Genomic DNA, 20,673 nt, shown 5'->3' with positions numbered 1-20,673 from the left:
AGAGTGTTAAAGGCTAAGGCAGGTGTTAACGGTGACATAAAGGTAAGATAACAGAATGTGTTAATAGCAAAAGGGGCAGCGCTCTCTGAAAGCAAAACGTAAGCACAAGTTACAGACTGGCACTTGTGGGGGGTTGGGAAAAAAGTCAAAATGGAGGTCAGAGTTCATGATCTAAAGTCACTGAACTCAATGTTAAGTTCAGAAGGTTTTAAATTGCCTAATCAGAAGATGAGGTGCTGTTCCTTAAGTTTGCGTTGGGCTTCAGGCATTGGCCTGCTTCTCCCACCTATCCCTGACCTTCTATTTTGCTTCACCTGCTCCAGCCCCACTCTTCAACAGTAAAGAAAACATAGAGATAAAAACAAAAAAAACTGCAGATGCTGGAAATCCAAAACAAAAACAGAATTACCTGGAAAAACTCAGCAGGTCTGGCAGCATCGGCGGAGAAGAAAAGAGTTGATGTTTCGAGTCCTCATGACCCTTTGGGGTTATGAGGACTCGAAACGTCAACTCTTTTCTTCTCCGCCGATGCTGCCAGACCTGTTGAGTTTTTCCAGGTAATTCTGTTTTAGTAAAGAAAACATTACTTTCTACTACTACTCCAGCTCTGAAGAGGAGTCATACGGACTCGAAATGTTAACTATGTTTCTCGCCACAGATACTGCCAGACCTGCTGAGTTTTTCCAGCATTTTCTGTTTTTATTTCAGATTTCCAGCAACTGCAGCATTTTTTTTTTATTAAAACAGATTATCTGGTCAATGATTTAATTGCTACTTATGGGAGCTTGCTGTGGCAAGCTGGCTGCAGCATTACCGGCAACAGTGACTATACTTCAAAAAGGACTTCATTGGCTATAAAGTGCTTTACGACATCCTAAAGACATGAAAGGCACTATATAAATACAAGTCCTTTGTATTTTAACAGACAGCAGTCTGAGAATAGGTCACCCAATGTTTTAACCATTAACTGTGGTTCAGAAAAGAAAACAAACTCATGCATTTACAAAAATAAAACCTACTCTTGTAAAAATTTTCCTCACCCAAGCCCTGAGAAGGTTTGTTCTCCAAGATGCAAATGTCAGGAAGATGCAGAGACCCAGGTTTGCGGGACAGGTCAAAGATTGACGATCGTACACATCTTTATTTAAACATTCTCTCTCTCTCTCTCTCTCTCTCTCTCTCTCCCCCCCCCCCCCCACCCCCGCCACCCCCCCCCGCCACCACCAATACCATCCTACCATGTCGGGTTTTTAAGCACAAATCATGATCTTCTCACTGTCAAGCTCCATTAGCAATTATAGTCTTGATCTCTGAGCCTCAAGGCACAACTGCAGACCTCCTACACCTCATTTTCTGCCTCCTCCACTGCTCTCAGTCTTTGGTGTGGACTGAACTATATTGGGTTAACTCGGTGTCAAATCATAGAACTGGCCCTGTGGTAAAACTTGATGGGCCTTAAGAGCTCCAGCAATTAAATGCAAATCATTTCTCAATACATTTACAATGGTCCATAGCACAAACACTCTTGTTTAGCACTGATTAGCACCCGAACTCAGAGGGGCCTACAGGAAGGCAAGCATAGGAAATGGAGCAGTAACACACTGATGCAGAAGGACACCTGAGGTTCGGACTAAGGCATGTTGCTGGAGCAGTGGAGAAGAACTTCACTCTTTAACTACCGAAAGGCTATATTGAGTACCCAAAATATAAACAAAAAACAGAAAATGCTGGAAAAACTCAGGGCTAACAGCATCTGTGGAGAGAAAAAACAGAGTTAACAATTCGAGTCCTTATGACTCTTCTTCAGAGCTCTGAAGAGTCACATGGACTCGAAATGTTAAATTTTTTTTTCCCCCAGCATTTTCTGTTTTTGTTTCAGATTTCCAGCATCCGCTGTGTTTTGCTTTTACCCAAAATATAAACTATTTTAGTGTTATCATTCAACATAAAAAGGATAAAATGCGAGAGTTTCTCAAAAAAAATCAGAATTATTAATTACGCAAAGTAAATATAATTCTGCAAGGTTTAGGAAAAACATTTGATACAAAATAATGTATGGATACAAGGGAATAATTTCAAAATTGCAATTACCAGGGTTCGGATACTAGTGGAGTAGCATTAATTTCACTCCAAATATATCTGAAATAGCTCAGTCTTTCCATTTCTCATTCTTCCATTTGAAAGCAATTGGTTCAATCCCCACTCCAGACTTAAGTATTTCAACGAATTTGACACTAATGTAGCACTGAGGAACATTTCACCGTCAGAAATACTACCTTTCAGATATGACTTCAAACAGAGATCCTAAGTGCCTTCCCAGGTGCAAGCAACAGCCCCCAAAACACTATTCAAAGAAGAGTGGGTGAGTTCTGCCAGTGTGTTGGCCAACATCATTTAAACAGATTAGCTGGTAATTTATCTCATTTAGCCTTGGTGATACCTTTTGCTGTGAACAAATTGGCTATTGTGACAAGATTGTAACAATGTAACATTCCCTACAACAACTGAGTAAGAGCATGCCATTCAGCACTTCAAGCCTACTCCGCCATTCAATAAGATCATAGTTGATCTCATAACTCAACTCCACTTTCCTGCACTATCCCCATATCCCTTAATTGCCTTGGTATCCAAAAAACTATTGATCTTTTTCTTGAATATATTCAAAGACTGAGCATCCACAGCTCTCTGGGGTAGACAACTCCAACGATTCACAATCTTTGAGTGAAGAAATTTCTCATTTCAGTCCCAAATGGCCAACCCTTATTCTGATTCACTGATTCCTAGTTCGAGACTCCCCAGCATCTACCGTGTCAAGTCACCTAATATTTTCTATCTTTCAATGAGATCACCTCTCATTCTTCCGAATGTTAGAAAATACAGGCCTAGTCTGCTCAACATCTCCTCCCTGGACAATTCCCTCAGCCCAGAAATCAATCTCGTGAACTTTTTAAAAAATTCTTTCACAGGATGCAGGCATCGCTGGTCAGGCCAGCATTTAATTGCCCTTGAGAGGTGCTGGTGAGCTGCCCTCTTGAACCACGTGGTGTAGGTACACCCACACTACTGTTGGGGAGGGAGTTCCAGGATTTTGACCCAGTAACAGTGAAGGAATGGCAATATGGTTCTAAGTCAGGATGGTATGTAGCTTGGAGGGGAACTTGCAAGCGGTGACGTTCCCATGCATCTGCAGCCCTTGTCCTTCAAGAGGTCAGGGGTTTGGGACAACTGCAACCATCTTCCTTTGTGCTAGGTATGACTCCAACCAGTGGAGAGTTTTCCCCAATTCCCACTGACTCCAATTTTGCGAGGGCTCCTTGATGCCGTACGCTGTCAAATGCTGCCTTGATGTCAAAGGCAGTCTCTCACCTCACCTCAGGAGTTCAACTCTTTTTCTGAGCCAAGGTTGTAATGAGATGAGGAGCTGAGTGGCTCTGATGGAACCCAAATTGCACATCAGTGAGCAGGTTATTGCTGTGTAAATGCCGCTTGATAGTACTGTCGACAAAACCTTCCATCACAAGCTGATGATCAAGAGTAGACTGATGGGGTGGTAATTAGCCAGGGTGAATTTGTCCTGCTTTTTGTGGACAGGGCATGCCTGGATAATTTTCCACATTGACAGATAGATGCCAGTGTTGTAGCTGTACTGGAACAGCCTAGGAGCATGGCTAATTCAAGAACACAAGTTTTCAGTACTACTGCTGAAATGCTGTCAGGGTCTGTAGCCTTCGTAGAATCCCTCATTGCACGCCCTCTAGGGAAACTATATCCTTCCTCGGGATGACACAGTAATTGAATACTGGTAGTCTGTAGTGCTTTTTTCCCACTATTGTCTGTTTTTATTTCTTTTCCTGAGCTGTAATGCAGTTGGATGTTTTTGATGAATTATTCCTCTCACTGTTGTACATTTCTACAAGGAAATAATACCCAGCGCCAGAAACTGAGTGCACCTCCAGTTTTACAAAAATAATGGTATAAATCTAAGTGGCAAGGTCAGGATGATGACTGATGGCACTTGGGGGAAGTTACAATTTGTATACTAGAATCTAGAGAAAGATAAGCAGCAGGGAGCACAAGGTAATAATATACTGTGGATAGGTAGATCTGAAGCATCTCAACTTTGCAACCAAACTGTGAAATTTAGAAAACTGATGCTTTTGATTCTCACCTATAAAGTGCAGTATGATACACCAATGGGTAAAACCCATATCTCATTTACCTATGTGTGATGATGATTATGGAAGTTCCAGCATCGTGACCACATTTAGTGTAGGATGAGAAGCTATAGGCATAAACTAGTTACCCGAGGTCAGGAAGCACTTTCCCACCGTTAAAAAGTGGTTATTGCCTGAAATGGTTGCCTTCGTAGGATATGGTGGCAAGGAACTGGAATAATTCAAAAAGCATTTTAAGTGGTATAATTGCGGGGGGTGGGGTGGAGAAACAGAATCATAGAATGATACAAGATAGGAGGCCATTCACCCATCATGCCTGTGCTAGTTTTTTGAAAGAGCTATCTAATTAGTTGTACTCCCCTGATCTTTCCTCCTAGCCTTTTTTTTGCCTTCAAGAATTTGTTAAATGTGGGTCTTCTGGCTATTAACCTTTCTGCCACTCCAACTTCAGCCATTAAGCTTCAGTAAGCAGATGACATTTGTGTGTGGCCTCACTCAAACTGAGTTCCAAGTCATTGTTGTCTCCTCCTCTGAAGCACGAGAAAATCAACCTTGCATTAAACACTTAGAAAACTAAGGTCCTCACCCAATCCCACAGACAACACCTTCCCCCCGTTGATTAAGATCAACGGCAAGATCCTGGAAAACGTGGACCACTTTCCATATTTTGGGAGCCTCCTCTTAACAAAGGCAGACATAAGCGACAAAATTCTTCATCAACTCCAATGCACCAGCTGAGCCTTAAGCCAACTGAAGAAATGAGTATGAGGACCAGAATCTCAAACTCTATACTAAGGTCATAGTTTAATGTGTAGTAGTGATCCCTGTGGTCCTATATGCTTTGGAGACTTAGACAACCCATAGCAGGACACCTCAAAACACTGGAAAAGTACCATCAGCAGTGCATTCACAAGGTTCTCCAAATCTGGCAAGAAGAGTGGTCCAACTGCAGTATTCTCACCCAGGCCAACATTGCCAGGTGCTGACCACTCAAAACCAACTTCGCTGGGTGGGGCATGTCATTCATATGCCTGGCACCAGACGTCCGAAGCAACTCAGAACTCAGTCACAGCAGGATACGCCCAGGAAGACAGCAGGAACACTTTAGGGATATCCTCAAAGTTTCCATGAAGAGATGAAATATTTCCACTGACTCACGGGAGTCCCTGGCTTATGGCCGAACAAAATGGAGAAGGCACATTCAGGGAGGCACCGAACATACTGAGAAACTTTGCTGGGATCATGCAGAGGTGAAGTCCAAACATCAGAGGGAGAGCACAAACTTCCCAACACCACCAGTCTTGCATGTAGCAGAGTCTGAAGACTGTGCATTGGACTTATCAGCCATCTCAGAGCCCATCAATCCAAAGTGGAAGCAAGTCATCCTTGATCCAGAGGGAGTGCCTAAGAAGGTGGAGACAATTGGAAACAGTTTCTTCTTAGTTACTCAATAAAAACCCTGTGTGATCTTGAACACCTAAATCCGTCCTCCATCTGTGCTCACCTAAAATTGCGCCCTTCTATTTTAACAGAGACATTAATCGATTTAAAATAAATGGATTACTGTTTCTACTAAAATAGTAGAAGAACTGTAAACCATCTTCCAACATTCCGACACACACTCTGGTTTCTAATGAATTAGCATCACATTGGGTTGGGTCTTTATCTGTTGGGCAATTCCTGGGGAGACGGGAGGCAAATATGGTAGCATGTTATCAATTTCTTCATTTTTTTTCCTGATGATTCAACTTGCATAACTGAGAATGCAGCAAAATTGAGATACTTACCTCCTTACTCCAATTGATTCTGATCTTCAAACTAAAGAGGAATTCTTGCAGTATGGAAACAATTCTAATTCTTAGTCAGCATTGATACATGCTCAATCATTTTTTAAATGGTGATTTGGCAGTTTGTTCTTCAATTGGAAATGATATTGATATGAATGCAAATGTGCTTTACTCTATAATATTTCTACATAGTAAATATAATCTGTTCCCCTTTACACAAGGGGTGGCACACCTGCAAACACTCCACAGAAAAATGCTTATACCCTAAAATAAACCTACACCATTCCTCAAGTAGATTACAAAGGCTTTTACACTAGCAGGCTGCTAGTTTTTTTCAAATAACAATAATTAATTTGCCTCTAATTAAACATTAAACAGTCATAAAGCCAGTTTGAATGGCTAAACAAGTTTGTGGAGTTTAATGTTGCTTCTTTAGGAGCTCACTATATTTATTTTGGACAGCACAAAACACTCCATGTCTAGGGCTACTTACTGCCACTAAGGTTTACATGTACAAATATTAAACTTGCTGTAAGAAAGTGACAAAGTGCCTCAGTACACATGTCAAACAACCTAACAATGTGTAAATTTAAACCACATTTTAAATACTCTACTAGTGTTGTCATTTGAAATTAGTACCACACTGCAGAAAATCACAAACAAAAGGCTGCATTGATGGAACACCTGCAAGCAGTACTGAACAATGACTTCTTGTTTCTAGCTTATGGCACTGATACCTCTCTTCTGTAATGAATCACTAAACTAAGTCGCTTAGATTCCATTCTGGAAAATAGAACTAACAAATTTAGAACTTGGCAGAAAAATGCAATGTTCCACTTTTCATATGACTCATAGGCATGTGTTCCTCTGAAAAGCAGTTTACAAATTCATTTTCCCTAATTGATGTTTTTGATCAATATTCAAACATCACCATCTCAGCCAAGGGGCTTCAAAATGACGTAAGCTTGAAAGATATCCTAATGCATATTCACACAGATATAAAGGAAAGAATTCCGAAAAGAACAAATTGTGCCATACAAGCTAAGCTCAACAGAAGCTTAGTTGCAGCTCTTTTTACCAGCAAAGACCTTCAATCATTATGTTAAATACTCCACACCCAAAAACTAATTGAAGCAGTCGCACAGTGTTGGCATAGCTTTAACGATTAATTACTGGATAAATAATATAACAACTTGTTTTTCCCCTTACTAGTTTTCAGCTTTTCCCCTTCTCTAGGGAGACATTGAATTCTTGGTGGGACATGATAGCACTGATGCCACTTGCCCTTCAACAATCCACTCAAAACAGCCATAATTCATTCATCAGTTATGACAGTATGCAGAAAAAGGATATTCAACTGTGGAGGGCATCAAAACTGCACTTGATCCTCTTCCCATCCATCATCCACCCCACATATGCATACATTTTCTTTGGAGACCTATAAATTGCAATCAGGAAAAGGAACCCTGGTCGATTTTCCCCTCTCTCGCACTGGATGCGGAGAATGACTGCAAGGCACCTATTAACTCGTTCTGGATCAAACTTAGAACCAACTGTTTAAAGAATAAACTCAGCCCTTAAAAGAGCTGTTACTTTTTTATTACAAATAAACACTAATTATTTGAACAGAACTCTGCACATAACCACACAGTATTTTTGATGAAGTAATGTATTGTGTGTTAATGTTTCCTGCTTTATTAACTTTACTGAGCATAAACCTTAGGTGTAAAGATTATCTCAGCTGATGTATTTATATGTCAGACAGATCAAGACAACCAAGGGGATGACCTTTAATCTGAAACAAATTAATTTAATTCAGTTGGAATGGCAGTAAGAATGCTACAATTGATCTCAATATCCCCAGGCTAAGGAAAGATTTCTGCGCCTGATCAACATTATTTCATAATACTCTATAAATATTAGATAAGAATAAATTTCAATGTTATCATTCCAAATTTAATATGCAAACTAGTTAAATTACTAACCCTAGAGCATCAAAATATGACAGAACATACAGCACAAAGACAGGTCATTTGGCCCAACTGGTTCTTGCTGGTTTAAGTCACATGATCCTCCTCCTACTCCTCTTCCATTAATCCTATTCTTTTCTCCCTTACCTAGCTTTCCCTTAAATTAATGTATGCTATTTACCTCAGCTACTCCTTGTGGTGGCAAGTTTCACATTCTAACCACTCTCTGGGTAAAGAAGTTTCGCCTGAATTCGCTATTGGGTTAACTGGTGGCAATCTTATGGACTTTACTTTTCTATCAAATTCTTCCATTATCTTAGAGGCCTCTATCAGGTCACCCTTCAATCTTCCCTTTTCTAGAGAAAACAACCCAAGCAAGTACAATCTTTCTTGATAAGTATGACTTCTCAGTTCTGATATCATTTTTGCAAATTTTTTTTGCACCTTCTCCAGTGCCTCTATATCCTCCTTATAATCTGGTGACCAGATCTGTGCACAAGTGCTTCTACAAGAGAATGGGAATAATTGCCCAAAGCAGAACACAACAGCTAATTATTCTTTTGAAACATAAATACAGTCTGCTAAAGCATGGCCCTTATTCTTGAAAGGCCACAGAAACTAGATTGTTGCATTGAATAAAACTGTCACATGATATCTCAATATGACACAATAAAAAATAAGTGGAGACTGACTGGGAGTGCTTTAACATGTGCTACCGGAAGCAAATTCACAAGGTTCCTTCCTGAAGCTATTTAGTGACAGGCATTTCCAGTGATTTCCTGGCTGGGTTGGATACCTTGCCCATAAAATAACAAAAAAAAGGTATAAGTTTTAATGTTTGTAAGTGTGGAACAACCTGCTGAGGGTCAAATGCTGTTGTGCAGTTTCCAACTATATTCTATGGGATGCAATGGAAACAAATATATAATAGCCAGAACAATATAGATTCAAAACAGAATGTTTGGTTTAGATACCAAATCAATTGCATTCAGGCTCAACAAAGCAATAAAATATTAGCTATTTACCTTTAATATGAATTACACATGTTGAAACCTCATAGTAACTAGTGTGAAAATTAAAAGTTGGAAGAGACAATATCAAGTGATCTTTTAGATACAGTTAAACCAACTATAAATTGTACTTTTTAAGACGACTAATTCATTCTCTTTTTTTTAGTTCACACAAGGTTTTGTGGAACTGGTGAGGATTAAAGAGAAAAAAAACTTATGAAAAATAAAATTAAAACTATGTGCAAGCTGCTATTAAGAGCCTCAGCAATCATGTACCATCTTCATAGAATAATTGTCAAACACAGTTTTGCATTTTAATGTTATAATCTATAAAAGAAGTTTGAGGAATAAGAGAACAAGGACACCACAAGCTCAGGTTACTAATGAACAAATCTTGCAGCTAGACTAAGCAATGCTGTCTGATTGATAGCAAGGGATGATTTCCAGGGTCACTATTCACAACAAAATCATAAATGCGTTTCCCACTCCACCTCAATCTCCTCCTTCAGAACTGTTATTAAAAACCTACCTCTTTTCGACCGAGCATTTGGTCACCTGTCCTACTATTTCACGTGGTTCAGCATCAAATTTTGCTTGGTAATTCTCCTGTGACATGCCTTGGAGTGGCTTACTATGTTGAAGACAATATGTAAATACAAACTTCTAGTTGCCGCGCAAAATTTCCCTATAAATAGCAGGAACAGAAAAACCTTCCTTTTTTTTTTAAAGAAAGACCATAAGGCATAGGAGCAGAAGTAGGCCATTCGGCCCATTTAATCTGCTCCGCCATTCAATGAGATCATGGCTGTACAGATAATCCTCAACTCCACTTTCCTGCCTTTTCCCCATAACCCTGTATTCCCTTACTGATTAAAAATCTATCTATCTCAGCCTTGAATATACATAGCGACCCAGCCTCTACAGCGCTCTGTGGTATAGAATTCCACAGATTCACTACGCTCAGAGAAGAAATTCCTCCTCATCTCTGTTTTAAATGGGCGACCCTTTACTCTGAGCTTATGCTCTCTGGTCCCACAAGGGGTAACAACCTCTCAACATCTACCCTGTCAAGCACCCTAAGAATCTTATATGTTTCAATAAGGTTGCCTCTCATTCTTCAAAACACCAACGAGTGCAGGCCCAATCTACTCAACCTCTCCTCATAAGAAAATCCCTCCATCCATGGGATCAATCTAGTGAACCTTCTCTGGACTGTCTCCAATGCCAGTATATCTTTCCTTAGATAAGGGGACCAAAACTGTCCAGTATTCTAGGTGTGGTCTAACTAGTGCCTTGTATAGTTTTAACAAGACTTCCCTATTTTTATACTCCATTCCCTTTGAAATAAAGGCCAAGATTCCATTTGCCTTCCCTATTGCCTGCTGAACTTATATGCTAGTTTTTTGGGATTCATACACGAGGACTCCCAAATCCGTCTGTGCTGCAGCTTTCTTCAGTCTTTCTCCATTTAAGAAATATTCAGCTCCTCTATTCTTCCTGCCAAAGTGCATAACCTCACACTTTTCCACATTATATTCCATCTGCCACATTTTTGCCCAATCACTTTAACCTGTCTATATCCCTCTGTAGACTCCGTCATCCTCACCACTTGCCTTCCCACCTATTTTTATAAAGATTGCGCATGAAGTTAAGTGTCATGTTCATAAAATTATAAATATTAGGGATCCCTTGCAATAATTGTGGAAAACTGTCATTGGAAACCCAAAACGTATAAATTCACACAATGCATTTTGACAAAGGTTTTCTCTTCTAACATTAAATCTTCTGACACAAAGGAACTTACAAAATCAATAACAAGAGAACCTTCAAAATCTTCAAATCAAAACAAAGGGTCAGATTGTTAGTTAAACTTGCAACTGTAGCATTTCAGCCCATGATTTAATCTTCTGTCTTTCCTGACCCTCCCACATTACCCTTGCCTGGCCTCAAACTGAACATAATTTGGGAAAATGCCAACTCATTACCCACTATTGTACATTAGTTCAGAAACAGGCTGAGACAGTGAAGCAACTAATGTTGAAGGATATTTACAGTTATCTGAACTATTCAGAGGACTTCAAATTGTAGTTCGTATTTTGCAAGAATTTGAATAAACTGCTGCAACATGCAAATGTACAAGATGCTTGCCAGCAATTCTGTAGTTACCATACTTAATCTACCATGAAACTATTTGCTTCAAAACAATAACAATATTAACTGTAATTGATTGCATAATGTATTTTCCACATGTTGGATAATGTGTAAAAGTCACAAACCAGAATTTGAGAAAGATCCCGCATGAAAATTCTTGACAACAGCATTTGTAAAAACTTCCAAAAAGTGGTCATAATGCAATCAGTACAAATATATATCATATGCTACCCACAAAGACCCAATTTTCATAACTGTGCTTGAAACTTGGACAGCTGCATCTTTGCAGTTTCCACCATTCTAAATTTCTTCATGGGGAGACTCTGCTGATTCCACAGTGCCCTGCAGAATAGAGTTGCACCTTATTCTCATGCATCTTCCAATGTCGCTTGTCACTAGTCATTATGAGACTGCTAAAGCAATTCAGAAGGATTTTCCCTCAAACTTTTAACTTCCTTCTTGAGTGAACACGATGCACTGAATGCAACTCAGCATGTTTTGCTGCCTTGATCTCATCTACCTGTCTGCTGCATCTCATCAACTACACCACTCTTCCCACCACCTCTCCTCCATTATCTACCTCTCTGCTACCATCATCTTATGGCTGTATTCCTATTCATACAGGTGTGTTATCCTGGTGTAGTTAGACCATCTCCTGCTTTGATTTCTCCCCTCAGGTCTGTAATTACCTCCAATTTCCTTTAAATTTCTGCCTAATTTATGTCAGCAAATGCCCTGCAGCAAGATTATTACCAAGTATAGAGTCAGCTTCAACACATAGCTGATGCCTTAGTTTTATCCCTTAACCACCACCAACACTAAAACTGTTACTGTTTTGTCCAATTGCTTGTCTGATTTCATGGATTGACTTCCAGCAACTTCAGACAAAGTTATCCTGTTCAGTTCCCAACAGAAACATCATAGCCAATCACCGATGCCATTCTCTCTCCCTATCTGTTCACTCAAACTGATATGAATAGTGCGCTGTGTCCTGTTTGACAACAATGAGCGTCAAACTTTACATCTGGATGTATAGCTACTATCAATAGAAAGGGAGTGGGGAAAAGTAGTATACTGACTTTGGATGAGCAGAAGGTGTGTGCATAGAGATACAGTGAAAAAGGACATGGAGGTGGGAAGGAGAAGATAATGGAGAGATTTGAAGATGAGAAAAATATGCTACAATCAAGTAACTTTAAAACCTGAAGCCTTTTGGAGTGATGGGAAGCAAAGCCTTTGTGCAGTTGAGGATGTGGACCACATTACTTTGGTGGTTTATGTTGGATGGAAATAACTAGGATGGATGTGAGGAAGCCAGCAGTGAAGTTTGAAAATAGGGGTGTAGTTGGAGAGAGCTAAGATTCTGCAAGAAGGTATCCATCACAAAACCACCTCTACTTCGATTTAAAACATGGCACTCCCCTTACCCCATGACCATAAACACTCAGACTTGCCTTCGTAATCTACATTTTCCACTTTTCCCGTGCTCCAATTATTCTGTAATGTCAATTATCCTCACCAACCTCCCCAATTTCCCACTACATCCAGAGCCTTATTTAAAAATCTGTCCATGGCTCACCCAACCCTATATCTCTGGCCTCCTTCAGTCCTACATTCCAACTCACACTTACTGGTCCCACTGTTCTTGACTAAACCTTCAACCATTAAAAGCTCTATACTCAAACTCTCTTTCCCTTGCTACCTCTCCCCACCTTTAGAAACATCTTGAAAGCTCACTTCTTGGATAACAGCTTAACTCCTTTGTCTAATTTCTCTTAAGTGCTCATTTCCCCCGCCTTTACCTAAAAATTACAACACAAAAACATAGGAAAGATGGAAGCCATTCAGCCCCTTATGCTTGTTCAGCCTTGAACCATTCAGCCCAACCAGTCTGTGTTGGTATTTATTCTCCACACAAGCAGTAGTCCTAAAACACACCCACCATGTTCCCATATTCCCCTTTCCTTCAATCATCTATCTAACCTATTTCATTTTGGCATGGTCTCTGTTTCAATCACTAAGATTGGTGGTTCATTCTACACCCTTACAACCCCCAGCAGAAAAAAAGGTTCTTCTGGTCACTTGCCTAATTTCATGCATTTAACTTTATATTTGCATTCCAAAGTACTCGGCATTTCAATCACTTAAAATGGGCTGTTTCTATCTATTCAGTCCTATATCTACATAATGTATTTTGATAGAGATGTTAACATTCTCTTTTGCAATGAATATAGCTCCAATTTTAAGTCTCATTTCCTTATACCAGACTGCATCCTGGTGAATTTGCACAGTACCTTTTCTATTGCTTCAACATCCTTCCTATTGTATAACGCACAAAACTGCGCACAGAACATCATTACATTTCAACTTTTACATTCTATACCTCTCAATGAACATTGAGCTTTTTTTACTCAGGAGTAGATACGGTAACAGGACAACTGTGTGCTTTCACTACAGCCTTTTTCAGCATAAACAATAGTCTAGACTCACTTTACTTTGTAGCTGACTGCATATACATCTCTTGTTGCTCTGGGCTTACCAAAGGTTTGAATGCAATTAGTTCTCAATGCAAATTATTGCCTTACAGTAGCTCTGTACTGTCTCTGGAGATTAACAATTGTAACCCTTCTCTCCTCCATCACGTCTTGTAGAAAATTGTTTGCGCCACAAAACCAGAATTGACCTGAAACCTTAACTGTCTCTCTCCACTATTTACTGAGTACTTGCGGCATTCTCTGTTTTTATCTCACATTTGCTAATAAGAGCTTATTTTGTTTTTTCAGGATTAATTTCCTCAACTTGTATGAAAAAAACCCAAAGGTTACCGCTTGACTAGAAAATCAACAGCGCCATGGTCACCAGCTGCTCTCTGCTACATCAGCCATCCTACCATTTTTCAAGTGTGATGGCTGTTTGACCACAGGGAGTATCATTGCCACAAATGATCCAGCCCTCAGCCACATACATACTTCTGGAAGGGGTTGCTGGAGAGCAATGTGGAGTAGTAACCCTGGGGGCACTGAAACCAATTATGAAATTATTATAATTTTACAGAACAAAAACAGGTCAGACAAGCCCATGCCCTCCACAAGAACCACCTATTTTTATCCCCATCTATGCCTTGCTCTCCATACCTTTTACATTTCTATTTCACAAATAATCTAATTTTTGGGGGGCTAATTTATCGACCGTTTCAATAATGATTCACTAACATTGCCCCCACTGTTAGCACAGTGTGTGAGAGAAATTATTACTTTTACCATTCAAGGGATTGTGGAGTATTTTGTGGCATTTCAGTACGTTGAGGATGCTGTACAAGCACACATCATTGTGACAACAGAAAGGAGGATGTGTTCAGGAATGTAAGTGCTCATTTGGATAAAAGGAAATGTGGCGTAGAAATCAAACAAAATCTTAAAAGTCACCATATTTTCCACAAATAATCAGTGAACTCCCCTTTACCGCCAAGCTCGAAGGGGAAAAAAATCCGACATATGATACTCAAGTGAGAAAGCATCAGTGATGGGGCTTACTAGGAACCACTCTGTATTATGGCTAGAAATTTGCATTCACCTCATCACACTGCCAACCATAATGCCAAGGTGATTGTACTCAAAACAGCATAACTCAAATGTCAAAGTCCTCCTTCTCAGGGAGGTGGTGCATAGTGGTAATGTTACTGGACTAGTAATCTGCAGAACAAAAACAGAATTACCTGGAAAAACTCAGCAGGTCTGGCAGCATCGGCGGAGAAGAAAAGAGTTGACGTTTCGAGTCCTCATGACCCTTCGACAGAACTTGAGTTCGAGTCCAAGAAAGAGTTGAAATATAAGCTGGTTTAAGGTGTGTGTGTGGGGGGCGGAGAGATAGAGAGAGAGAGAGAGGTGGAGGGGGGTTGGGGGTGTGGTTGTAGGGACAAACAAGCAGTGATAGAAGCAGATCATCAAAAGATGTCAACGACAATAGTACAATAGAACACATAGGTGTTAAAGTTGGTGATATTATCTAAACGAATGTGCTAATTAAGAATGGATGGTAGGGCACTCAAGGTATAGCTCTAGTGGGGTTTTATTTTATTTTATTTTTTTTTTAAATAATGGAAATAGGTGGGAAAAGGAAAATCTTTATAATTTATTGGAAAAAAAAGGAAGGGGGAAACAGAAAGGGGGTGGGGATGAGGGAGGGAGCTCACGACCTAAAGTTGTTGAATTCAATATTCAGTCCGGAAGGCTGTAAAGTGCCTAGTCGGAAGATGAGGTGTTGTTCCTCCAGTTTGGGTTGGGCTTCACTGGAACAATGCAGCAAGCCAAGGACAGACATGTGGGCAAGAGAGCAGGGTGGAGTGTTAAAATGGCAAGCGACAGGGAGGTTTGGGTCATTCTTGCGGACAGACCGCAGGTGTTCTGCAAAGCGGTCACCCAGTTTACGTTTGGTCTCTCCAATGTAGAGGAGACCACATTGGGAGCAACGAATGCAGTAGACTAAGTTGGGGGAAATGCAAGTGAAATGCTGCTTCACTTGAAAGGAGTGTTTGGGTCCTTGGACGGTGAGGAGAGAGGAAGTGAAGGGGCAGGTGTTGCATCTTTTGCATGGGCATGGGGTGGTGCGCAGTAATCTGCAGGCCTAGGCTAATGCTCCAGGGACTTGGGTTCAAATCCCACCACAGCAGCTAGTGGAATTTGAATTCAATTAACAAATCCAGAATTAAAAACTCATCTTGATAACCATTGGTGACCATGAAGTCATTGTCAATTGTCATAAAAACTCACCAATACCCTTTTGGGAAGGAAATCTGTCCTTACCCAGTCTGGCCTATATGTGGCTCCAGACCCACAGCAATGTGGTTGGCTCTTAACTGCCCACTCGGTTCAAGGACAATTAGGGATGGGCAACAAATGATGGTCTTGCCAGTGATCCCAAGAAAGAATTTTTAAAAACTGTGTGGTCCAAGGAACATGGCAGAATTCAACTTGATAAAACAAAAATAAGAAAGGAGCTATTAATCTTTGAAAAACATGCCAAGTCCTGCTTGCATGAACCATTGATAACTGTCCTTTGGATAGAATAACATCACAAAATCATTGTTCGCTTCTGCAACAGGCAACCTGAAATAAGACCACGATATTCGGCATCTGTCTACAAAGATCCATAAAAATTGCATTATTTAATCTATTTGAGGAGAAACAGCCTTCACACTCCTGACCATGCACTAATTTATTAACTTGTCTTTATGCCTCACTTAGATTTTCGTGCCAAGTTTCATATACAAATCTAACCTCTTAAGAATGCAAAAATCATTGCCAATTCAAAATAGAACAATCTCAAAAACAGATAGAAATATGGATTACATTAAGCACTCACATTTTCACACAATCTACTGCCACAAATATTAGTAGATTTTCCATGCAGATAATGAACCACAGTCGTAAGCTAACCAATGTAACCAGTTATTCCCATCATTTACACCATGTGTAGAGCTCCTCACAAACATGAAAAAAGATTTTCAAACCAGGAGGAAAAAAACTGGACAGAGAAGAGTGGGAAGAGCAATAAAGCAAGGAAAGGAGTTGGAGTCAGAATCAAAAATATGGTAGAAGGCAGCTTTTTAAGACAGTAAGGAAGATAGCATGGTGGAGGGGTTTGGCTAGAGAGTTTCAAAGGGGAGGATGAAAGAGCAAGCTACCAGCTCAGAGCAGAGCGTGCACACAGCAGCAGCTGAAATAGGATGGGGAAAGGTCATGGAAAGCAGAAGAATCTTAAAATTGATTTGTTGGGACACAAAGGACCTAAGCGGGGCTTGGTCAGGACACAGGCAGTAGCAGTGGACTTAATGTGGGTGAAGAAATTTCAGAGGATATCATTTGAGAAACCTAGTTTGAGCTAACCAGATAAGGTGTGGAGATTTGTGTAGTCTAGTGGTTACAGCTAGTGCCCAGAGATTGAAAGTTCAAATCCCACGATGGCAAGTTCAATAAATCTGGTAATTTGTGGGTTTGTGACAGAAAAAAACGTGACCATGAAAGCTGCTGGATTATTGTAGCGAGTCCAAATAGTTCACTAATGTCTTTAAGAAAAAAGGAGCCTGACACCGCTACCACATCTGTCCAATACCATGATATATAGTTGACTCTTAATGCCATCTTGAGTAGCCTAGCTGTAGGCCAAATACCACCTCATAGGGCAGTAAGGGAATGGCAATAGATTCCATCTTGCCACTATCGGCCACATTTGAAAAAGGGGAGGCGATGTTGAAAAGATAGAAAGTAGTATTATATTGGGATAGTAGCAGAAAAGAAATTCAGTTCAGAACTAATTCAAGACAACAAAAGCCTACAGCTAAATTAGAGGATCCAAACAAACTCACCGATTTGGAAGAACCAAGTAGTGATATGTCAGGTGTAACAACACTAAATATTATGCCTGAATTCATACCTCAGAATAGCCCCATGTAATCACTAGTGATATTTTTCAAATCAACATATGACCTAGCTTTAAAGCCTCTCTAAGCAAGATTTCAAGTTGATGTCAATTTATGTCAATTTCTGCAGTTCTTTTATGGTAAGTTTGTTTGAGCTGCATTTAAACATTGGTCCCAAAGGTGAAAAGACACCGAAATGCCTCTAACATATGGCGCTGGATGTTACGCCCTTCGCCGACACGTTTAAAGGCAGAGGGGCAGGACACATAAAATGAAACACGTGGCCTGCCCGCCGCCTTCCTGCCTGTCCTTGAACTGTCTCCCAGTTTACAGGAGGCAGTGGAGGCATCAGAATGCTTGTTCCCCCTTGGGCCTATTAAGGCCCCTAAGTAGCCAATTCATAGCCCCTTCCCTTGAACCTTTCCCCAGCATCTCAAACCCAGACCCCATCTCCAGCTCCTAATGTCACCAATTTATGGTAGTATTTAAAAAATATATATTTCTTATTCCACATACAGATCCTGTTCAAGGAGGTACCTCATTTTCAAGCTTCCATTGAGGTCATTCATATAAATCATCAGAAACTTGGTAAGTCACTTCACCTTTACTCGCTTATAGTTGGGAAACAGTTACACCTAGACATCTTGAAAAGCAAGATCGGAAATAGGATACAAAGGGAACAGTAGATGCAAATCCACATTTTTGTTATGCCTTTAAATGCTGATAGTATCAAGACATTGTTTGTAAAGCAGCTATCAAAAAGAAACAGATTTGTTGATAATTTCACACACGAGATGGCCACTTAACCTTTATTGCCAGCACGGAATTTAGATCCCACTTGGGGTTAATGTTACACATCCCTTTTTATGGATTCTCCCCAAACGAATCCAATACACGGTTTTCTTTTTTGAAAAACTACTTACTTTTTATATATGCTCTTAGTTTTCTTTACACAGGGACTTTGATAAACCAGTATTTGATATAGTTTTTACTCTTACGTTTAAAATTTTGTACATACGTTGATAATTAGAAAATGTAAAGAGCATCCTGTCTTCGTTTTTTTAAAGTATATTTTCAGCACGTACTAAAGCATGATTATGATTGGAAGTAAATAAAAAGATACTTTCCAAAAAGACCATTAAACTAAATAAATTGAGAAGAATGATACTAATGATTCCACTGCTAACAGGGTCAATTACTTAGGCGAACGTCTCAAAAATTAAACTTGATTATTCTCAAATACATATGGCAATTAACCTGCATAAAATGTACTTCAGAGATGCACAGAGCGTGTTGTGCCTTTAATGGCAAAATAAACCCATTTTCCTTCTCCAGAAATCTTGTTCATAAAGACATCAGTTTAATCAGTAAAAATATCAATTTAAACAGATCAAAGATGACAAAACAAAAAAATCAAATTTGCTTTCTCAAATAAAAGTGAAACAAGTTTTTGGTGTGAACTATATATTTTTTGCTGATCATCTCGCAGAGTTGAAGTATGATGAACAGGGAATTTCAGAGCCATAAGTAAAAGATAAGTCAGCCTCACAAGCAAAACTAAAAATAAGCTTTGAATTTACGAAATACGAATATTATAGATGAGCAGTTTTGAAGTTTCATGCCTACAGATATTTGATGGAAACTACCTGTCAACAGCAATATGGCAAACATTTCCATCAAGGGCTTCCATTTCATGACTTAAGCTTTTGCTCGAGTAATCTAAATGGAACTGGGTTCATAAAGGGCCATTATATTTAATCTGGTATAATCTTACAATTTATTTATTGGCAGGACGTATTAACAATAGAATTCCTTACCAAGCCACTCGACATAGGAAATGCGTGTTTTGTAAGATTTTCGAACATGGATTTTCTGCTGCGACCTTCCTGTTTAAGAGCAAACCTCAGGTTTCGCATATCCTGTCAAAAGTAAAAAGTACTGTATCACAAGTGCGCAATAGGTGCACAACACCCTTGTCAGAAGAGATAGTATATTGCTACTTATTCCCTCCTGCTCTTAAAAGACAAAAACAGCTCAATCTTCAAGGCAGATCTTGCAAAACAAGGAAAAAAATCCCCACAACTGTTGTTTCATATTTAATGAATATCAGAACTATAACATACAGTTAGAGATCAAATAATAAACACAGGGATTGTTATATTAGTGGGATTGTACAACAGAACCCCTAATTGTGGGAAGGAAATGGAAGAGGAAATCCATAGACAAATCAGGGAGTTCAGCTGGAACAAAATTTCAAAACTTCAATGAGATTTTAATTACATAATCATTGATTGGGAGGTGGAGGAATTAACTGGAGAAAAAGAATAGAACTCTTAAAACGATCAAGACTTTGGGAGAGAGAGGTTAAAACGTGCGAGACTTTGGGAGAGGGAGAGTGGGAGGTTAAAACGTGCGAGACTTTGGGAGAGAGAGAGAAGTTAAAACAGTGAGACTTTGGGGGAGAGAGAGAGAGAGAGAGAGAGAGGTTAAAACAGTGAGACTTTGGGGGAGAGAGGGAGAGGGAGAGAGAGAGAGAGAGAGAGAGAGAGAGAGGTTAAAACAGCGAGACTTTGGGAGAGAGTGGTTAAAACAATGAAACTCAAGTAGGAGTAGGGGTAAAATAAAAGTAAAGGTCCCTATTCTACTTAGACAAGGTATGCCTGGGGAGCTCAGTCCTGTGATATGCACATCCTGTGCTATGTATGAAATCCTAGATGCTCCTTGCAGTCTGAATGACGATGTGTGCAGGAGGTGCCTCTGAATGAAGCAACTCGAGCTCCAGGTTTTGGAGCTTGAACGGCAGCTGGGGACACTACGGAAGAAATATGGGAGGGCAATAGTGGTAGGAGATTTGTTAGTGAGGGGAGTAGACAGGCAAAAAGGGAGGAAGGCATAGACCAGGAAATTACAGGCCAGTCAGTCTAACCTCGGTGGCGGGGAAATTACTAGAAAGGATTTTGAGGGACAGAATATATCTGCACTTGGAGAGACACAGATTAATCAGGGATAGTCAGCATGGATTTGTTCAGGAAAGGCCGTGTTTGTCAAATTTGATCAATTTTTTTTGAGGCAGTAACCAGGAGTGTTGATGAGGGTAATGCATTTGATGTTGTCTACATGGACTTTAGCAAGGCTTTTGATAAGGTCCCTCATGGCAGACTA

The 20,673-nt window shown here is 39.9% G+C and overlaps 1 protein-coding gene across 2 annotated transcripts in view; it reads right to left on the bottom strand.

Moving 5' to 3' along the window:
• The window catches only part of mtm1 (myotubularin 1), a 142,826-nt gene that overhangs the window by 35,224 nt on the left and 86,929 nt on the right, over positions 1 to 20,673 (bottom strand). For both annotated transcript variants that reach the window (XM_041196002.1, XM_041196003.1), the window contains one exon: positions 19,329 to 19,430. In XM_041196002.1, coding sequence (XP_041051936.1) covers positions 19,329 to 19,430 — 102 coding nt within the window. The remainder of the gene's footprint in view (positions 1 to 19,328; positions 19,431 to 20,673) is intronic.

The sequence above is a fragment of the Carcharodon carcharias genome, chromosome 9 (genome assembly GCF_017639515.1).
Source record: "Carcharodon carcharias isolate sCarCar2 chromosome 9, sCarCar2.pri, whole genome shotgun sequence".
NCBI lineage: Eukaryota > Metazoa > Chordata > Chondrichthyes > Lamniformes > Lamnidae > Carcharodon > Carcharodon carcharias.
This window is presented reverse-complemented; position numbering and strand designations above follow the sequence as displayed.